Below are 7,108 nucleotides of genomic sequence, written 5' to 3'. Positions count from 1 at the left end.
GGGTGCTCAGGCTGGGGGGACTGGGGCTGGGCTGCACTGGAGGTCCCTAGGCTGAGGGCAGCAGCGAGTGGCATAGGGGCGGGCGGTCCCAGGGTGGAGAACTCCCAAAGCTGAGGAGGCTGGTGGGGTTGGGGCACTTGTGCAGCCGCACGGCTGGGGCACTGAGGTATATGGGTGGGTCCCAGGGCTGGAGACACTGTAGGGGTGGAGATGCGTGCGGGGTCCCAGAGGTGCAGATTAGGCTGGGCAGGGGGTGATGCGGGAAAGGGGCAGGCGCCTCTGCTCACCTGCACGCCCTGGTGATGCACTCGAGGCCGTGCCGGCAGTGGGCACCCAGGGGTCTGCTGCCCACCATCCTCCAGAATGGTGTCATGCAGGGCAGCCGGGAGGCCGTGTGTCCCCCAGCTCCCCGAGGCTCCTGCAGCACCCAGAGGGGTGGATGGGTCAGAGAAAGGGGTGCTGAGCCCCTCGGGCCCTGGTGGCCACTCCCCATGCTCAGACCCGCCTGGAAGGAGACAGGGAGAAGCAAGAGGAGGGAGAGGAGAAGTGCCAGGCTGGTGGCTGCATCCAGGGGGGCAGAGGGGACCCCTCTGGCCCTGCCACCTCGACTGGTACTCGGCGCAACAGGGGCTGAGGCTGCCATGGTGCCGCCAACTCTGGCTATTGGGTGTCTCTGCTGGGCACTGCTCTTCCCTGGTCACCGTCCTGCACAAACATTTGAGTTGTCCTGGATGGCAGGACAGCCCCTTGTCACCACCCCCTTACCCCGGCTGGGGGACGCCAGTGCCTCTGCAAAGCATCCACAGTGCACCCATAAGGCACCCAGTGCCTGGGCATCACTGTCTGCCTCCAGCTGCAGCCCCGCACGGTGCCTGGGGGGCAGCTGCGCTCCACAGCTGGGTGAGCTCCTCACTGGTGCCCCCACACCGTGCCCAGCCCAGATTTGCCCTGACGCTGCCAGGCCAGGTGAGGCAGGTCATCCCCTCCCTGCTCAGTGTCACCCCAGATGATGGGCTGTGTGAGGCGGCAGTGCCCACATGGGAGGGGCAGCAGGAGGGGTAGTGAATGGGGACCCAGTGGAGACAGAGCAGAGCCCCAGCATGGGGTTTGGGGCAGGAGAAGGTGCTGGGAGCGGGGCAGGAGGGGGCAGGGATGCACTGGCTGCCCTAGGGAAGAGCAGGGGGGCAGTGGAGCCCCCAGCATGGGCAGCAGCCTGACAGGCACTGCAAGACCCCTGCCAGAGCACAGGATGGGGACATGTTTTGGGCCCCTCATCATAAGAAGGACATTGAAATACTAGAGAGAGTGCACAGGAGGGTGACGAGGGTAGTGAAGGGGCTGGAGCACAAGTGTGATGAGGAGCAGTTGAGGGGACTGGGGCTGTTCAGCCTGAGAAAAGGAGGCTGAGGGGAGACCTTATCGCTGTCTACAACTGCCTGAAAGGAGCTTGGAGCATGGAGGGTGTTGGTCTCTTCTCTCAAGTTGCAGGTGATAGGACAAGAAAAAATGGCCTCAAGTTGCACCGGGAAGGTTTAGATGGGATATTAGGAAAAAATTCTCCATGGAAAGGGTTGTCAGGCATTGGAACAGGCTGCACAGGGAAGCGGTGGAGTCACCATCCCTGGAGGGGTTTAAAAGGCGTTTAGACGAGGTTCTCAGGGACATGGGTTAGTGCTAGAGTTAGGTTAGGTTAGGTTATGGTTGGACTTGATGATCCTGAGGGTCTCTTCCAGTCAAAACGATGCTATGATTCTATGTCCCCAAACCAAGGCCCCTGGTGGTCCCTGCAGGGCTGGCGCTAACGGGGTGCCAGGCTGTGCCCGGGGGGCTCGCATGGCTGTGGGACCCACAGGAAGAGCACCTCTCCCCGGCCCCGAGATGCACCTGGCCGGGGGCCCTGCACCCTCCAGCCAGTTCCGCTCAGGCAGCCCCAGCGCTGACACAGGCACGGAGCCAAGTTCAGCTGGGGACAGCAGCTCTTTCCCTGAACTGCTGCTCCTCCTTCCCTTGGGCAGCACCTGCCCCACCAGCTGTGCAGAGGAGATCATGCTGCTGGGGCAGCCCCTCAGCACCTGGGGGTACTCAGGGAAGGGCTCCAGTGCAATGGGCACAAAAGCGCACTGGCACAGCGCATATAAGGACACAGGGCTGGGACAGACAAACCCCAGTGCCCATCTCTGGGCACCCAGCAGGTCTGAGTGGTGCCCACAGCAGCCCAGGGTGATGGTCCCTGCCAGGGACAGCACTGGGCACTAGCATCCAGCAGTGCCCCGGACTGGGAGCATGCCCAGCTGCCATGCCTTTCATCATCACTTGCCTGGATGAGTCAACACCACGTACTTAATGATTGACAAGGGAAAATATTCCCCCTGGGGTCAGGTCCACGAGCTTCCACACAGCCTCCTGGCTGGAGGTGGCCAGGATGCAGCCAGCTGGGGACAAAGGGCAGGAGAGAAGCCTGGGGCTCTGCAGCTTCTCACTCTGCCAGGATGGGGAGGAAACCTTGGGGCTGGTGGGTAGGGAAGGATGGGAGCTGGCAGCACCCTGCCCCACAGCAAACACCCACAGGAGGGAAGTGCTGAAACATGCCCATGAAGCTTGGATCAGCAATAACATGGAGCTGGAGGCAATGCGAGAGATGAGACCCAGGCAAGTCATGAGCTGAGGATGCAGAGGCAGTGGAAGTACCCAGCTGGCAGTGCCACCAAACACTGGGGGACAAGGATTACAGCTGCTACCCATGCCTTGCTGCTCAAAGAAGGGGAACTCTTGTCCTAGCTTTGCAAATACAGGGCATTGTGCCCAGGAACAGGCAGGTTTGCCTGTAGACACTTTCCCAAAACAACCCTGGCAGCTAAATGCCTTGGCCATGGTGACATATAGCCCAGGAAGACCCAGCTCATTGCACCCCTATGGCCTCCCATATAGAGGGATCTGGGGCATTTCTTGTCCTCAGCCTCACTGATGCAGCTGCCTGCAGCCCCATCTGGTCCCCCCTGCCCAAGGGAAGGTCTGTATCTCCAGGGAAGCCTCTTCTCCCAGCTCCTGCTTGAACCAGCTGGGATTTACCCCCTGCACACAGCAGGGAGCAGCACCTGCTCCCTCCAATGCAGGCACAAGGGTGCCTGCACAGGGACAGTCTATTCCAGCCTGTCCCAGGGGGCACCTGCTAGTACCCCAGGGACAGAGCAAGAACAGGCCAAGATGGTCTTTAGCAAAATCCATCCATTTATTTATTTACACAGTCAGCAATAAATAGAAGAAAAGCAGGCAGCAGGGGTGCTGGGAATAGGACTGACCCCTCCAGGAATGGGGACAGGCCAGGAGCCCAGCAGAGCCTGAGCCCCATGGGACAGCAAGGGTGCAGAACGGCAGAGGGACACCACGATGGGGGTCCAACCCCTGGGACAGGGTGAGACCCGAGCCTTGCTAGAGGGCAAGCCAAGGAGGTAAAGGACAGGGGTGGCAGAGGAAGCAGCAGGCACAGCCTGGCCCCCGGTACTGGGAGCAGAGGTGGAGCCCGGGTCCCTCCAGTTTTCACAGCTCCCCCCAGAGCAGAACTGCAGGGAAGGAGAGGGGCTTTCACCCTCCCCAGCCCAATTCCAAGCATGGTGCAACACCACCACACCCGGGACTAGACAGAATGGGGTGCATGTGAGCTGGGAAGGGATCCCACAGGCAGGGTTGCTCCAGACACTGGTGGCACCAGCTGGGTGCCAGGCATGGGGACACCCGGAACACTCAACCCTTCGTGCCCTAGCTCCACCAGGAGACCCCAAACCACCTGCTAAGAGCTTTGCGCTCCAGTCCAGGGAGCCAGCTCTTCTCCGGGAGCATCAGCCAAGCCCCTCCACCCCCCAAAAACAGGCAGTGGCCATGGAGCTGCAGGAAGGACAGATGCCACAGGGCAACTGCCCCAGCACAGGCTCCTGCCTTTAAAAACCCACAATTTACATAAAAATGCCATTGTAAAACCTTCCGGCAGAACAGTGCTGCACGGGGAGGAGGGACAGACCCACGCCAGGCAGAGCAAGACAAACCCTGTAGTCCAGATCCAGCAGGGACAGGCAGAGCCTGGGGGTGATGTGCTGGAGCAGCAGGCGTTACCGGCAGGTGCAGGACTCTGCAATCATGTTCTCATACTCCTTGTAGAGGATGCCACCGTCGCGCTCGATCATGAGGACGCTGATGGGGCTGTAGCGGTAGGGGACGCAGGAAGGCCGGGGCACGTTGGCATCCACCAGCTGATGGACGAAGCTCTGCACCACAGCGTGGTTGGGCGCGTGGTAGTCGTAGCGGAGCAGGCGGGGACAGGCACCCTTGCAGTAGCGCGGGTTGTAGCGGTGGGGAGCGATGATCCAGTGGTCCCAGCCCAGTTGGGCAAAGCTGACAGGGAAGGGGCGCAAGGAGCAGTCACTCTTCTCCCCTCCCTGCTCCTGCAGGTAGCTGGACAGGTCATGGGCCAGTGTCCCTGTGTCACGCCGGTGCCGGTGGGGCTCTGCCATTGGTGGTGCCAGCCCAGTCTGGGTGTCATTGAGGTAGAGGAGGAGGAAGGGGTGGTTGGGGGCCGTTGGGGTGTTGTGGCCCCCGACTCGGCCGGCACGCACACAGACATGCCGCAGCACCAGGCTCCCTGTGCTGCCGTTCTCTAGCACCAGGTAAGGAGTGACATCCACTTCAGCCCAGCCGTGGCGCGGGCGGGCGGCAGGGCTGAGCAGCACCCCGGGTACCTCACCAGTGGCTGCCAGCTCCAGGGTGCAGAGGAGGCGGCCGCGGGGCAGTGGCAGGTTGGGCAGGTAGACCACGGCAGCTCGGAGTAGCTGTTCAGCCTTGGGCTGGCCCTCCAGGCGGTAGGTGAGGGGCTGCACATACCAGCGACCTGTGGGGAAGCAGCAGTCCGTGTCCCCTTGGTACAGCATAGCGGATGCCACACCAGTGCAACCCTCTCCCGGGGTGCTGCTGCAGCCCCGCACAATGCAGCAGAGCCCGTGGCATCGCCACTCCAAAAGCCCGCGACAGCCAGGTGCCTTGGCACAAGGCAGGAGCCTTGGCAAACAGCAGCTGAGTGCCACAGCTTACAAGTAGGGTGAAGGGCAAAGAGCGACTGGGACAATTCCCATCCTCTGCACCAACACCACTGGCATGGCACAGCGTTGGGCAGGATGGGAAGGGGAAGGGGGCACACAGGGCCTGTCTCGTCCCCAGGGCAGGGAGAGCCTGGGCCCCCCACCAAAGGGGGACCCCAAGGCCAAGGGCAGCCTTTCAGGGTGCAGGACATGTCAGCTCTGGCCAGGACACAGGAAAAGGGGGGAAGGATGCAGAGACTCTCCAGGGCTCAGTCCCACCCCAGTGGCTCCACTAACCCCTGCACTGCCCTTGGTGCCCACCCGCTCCTTACCTGCCCAGGGCTGACCCCCATGGGAACTGGCCCGGACCAGACGGACGGTGTTGGTGCCCAGGCTGTGGCGGGGTCGCCCTTCGCGGTCGGTGGCACGCCGGTACAGGTTCAGCATGTAGCGCAGGGGTTGCCCGCTTGCTGGCCCCGTTCGCCAGCCCTGGCTGCCTGGCGCCCGTGCTTGCAGGGCCTGCAGGAGCGGCAGCGGGGGGACGGCGGGCAGGGAGCTCGGGGGCAGGAGGGACTGGTTTGCAGCCCAGGAAAGGGACAGAGTGAAGAGGAGAAGGCTGGTGAAGAGCTGGAGCAAAGCCATGGTAGGTGGGTGGAGGGGGTGAGCGGGGTGACGTGGGGCTGGCCGCTGGCAGGATCAGGGGGAGCTTGCAGTCATACTTCCCTCCTGGTAAGGCAGAGCTGGTCGCAGGCACCAGCAAAAGGAGACCTCAGCGTCCTGCCAGCCACTATCAAACCAGGACTGCCATGCCCGCTGCTGCAGTTTGGCACAGGAACAGAAAGATGCGGGGTGGGGGAAAGGGGAGAGGGCACGCTACATGCAAAAAGAGGTGCAAATTCCAGACTAAAACCCAGGCCAGGGGCAAAGCCAGCCGGACACAAGCCTGGCTACAGGTACTAGAAAAGTGCCAGCGCAGGAAAGAGAGAGAGTGGTGGAGGTGGGGGGTGAAGTGGGGTGGGAAGGACCAGCTCACTCAGGCCAGCTGCTCCTGGCCAGCCTCCTCCTGCAGGGTAAGAGCCCCCGCCCTGGGGCCCATTTTAAAGGCACAGCCCCAATCAGGGGTTAAAGGGCCAGGAGCTCCCCGGGTCCCAGGGGAGGGGGCTGGAGCCAGGCAGGGTGCTCCACTGCAGTGAGAGCCCCTCCACCTCCCCCCTACCCCGCGCCAACTCCCCAGCAGTGGACTTGGCGCCTTTCTGCCCATCGCTGCCAGCTGGTACGCACTGCCCAGAGCAGGCACAGAGCCTGGGGGTCTGCTCCCAGAGCCCCCCACAGCATAGCCAGGCTGCCCTGTGCCTCACTTTCCCCAGCTGAGAGATGAGCATCGAGCCCAGGGACTGTGGCACTGAGGCACACGGGTGGGCAGAGTGACCCAGAGCCTGGGGCACTGAGCATGGCCGGGTCAGCTGGCAGTGCCCACACTGTGGGCATCACCGTGGCAGCAGCTTCACCGGGCTTGGCCGTTCTGGCTCCGAGGTCTTTCCACCAGCACGTGTCCAAGGCTCAGGGGTTGCAAGGGTGATGCCCACTCTCTCACTGGCAGAGCTCATTAGAGGCATTGCCCTTACAGCGGACATTGTCACCCCAGCCCTGGTGCCGCTCTGTGGCTCCGTGGCACTTGCCCGAGGCAGGCTCCATGGGCACGCCACAAAGCGGGATGCAGGCAGCTGTGGCCCATGCCTCTGGCAGAGTGCCTGACGTGGCGCTGAGCTGGGGCACTGCTGCTTTCCTGCCGGGACGGAGGGGGCTGGAGGGTGGCTGCTGTGGTTGGGAACCACTGGTGCAGGCAAAGGGACATGGCGGGAGCTGCAGGGCTGCCTTGCCCTGGGTGCTGCCCACCCTTCCTGGTGCCAGCTGGGCACGCCAGTAAGGGCTGGGAGGGCCGTGGTGGGGGGGGTGCCGGGGGCAGGGAAGTTACGGTGTTTAATGGGGTGTGGGGCCACGTGACAAGCCAGGGCACAGAGCCCTCACGCCTGGGTAGGCAA

The 7,108-nt window shown here is 62.8% G+C and overlaps 1 protein-coding gene across 1 annotated transcript; it reads right to left on the bottom strand.

Moving 5' to 3' along the window:
• Nucleotides 1-4,103: 4,103 nt before the first annotated feature.
• BMP15 (bone morphogenetic protein 15) lies at nt 4,104-5,723 on the bottom strand. The gene is made up of 2 exons (XM_065643615.1): nt 5,399-5,723; nt 4,104-4,879 (listed from the first exon to the last, which is right to left on the bottom strand). Exons 1-2 carry the CDS (start codon nt 5,706-5,708, stop codon nt 4,104-4,106), a joined length of 1,086 nt encoding a protein of 361 aa, XP_065499687.1. The 5' UTR covers nt 5,709-5,723.
• Nucleotides 5,724-7,108: the final 1,385 nt, after the last annotated feature.

This window comes from Caloenas nicobarica, chromosome 12 (genome assembly GCF_036013445.1).
Source record: "Caloenas nicobarica isolate bCalNic1 chromosome 12, bCalNic1.hap1, whole genome shotgun sequence".
Classification (NCBI taxonomy): domain Eukaryota; kingdom Metazoa; phylum Chordata; class Aves; order Columbiformes; family Columbidae; genus Caloenas; species Caloenas nicobarica.
Note: the sequence above shows the minus strand (reverse complement) of the source record. Positions and strands in the feature narration are given on the sequence as shown.

Excerpts from the sequence above, each read along its gene's own strand:
- BMP15 (XM_065643615.1), bottom strand. The coding sequence starts at position 5,708 with ATGGCTTTGCTCCAGCTCTTCACCAGCCTTCTCCTCTTCACTCTGTCC. Across the intron at positions 4,880-5,398 it reads TGGGGGTCAGCCCTGGGCAG|GTCGCTGGTATGTGCAGCCC; the intron begins GTAAGGAGCGGG and ends GCTTCCCCACAG.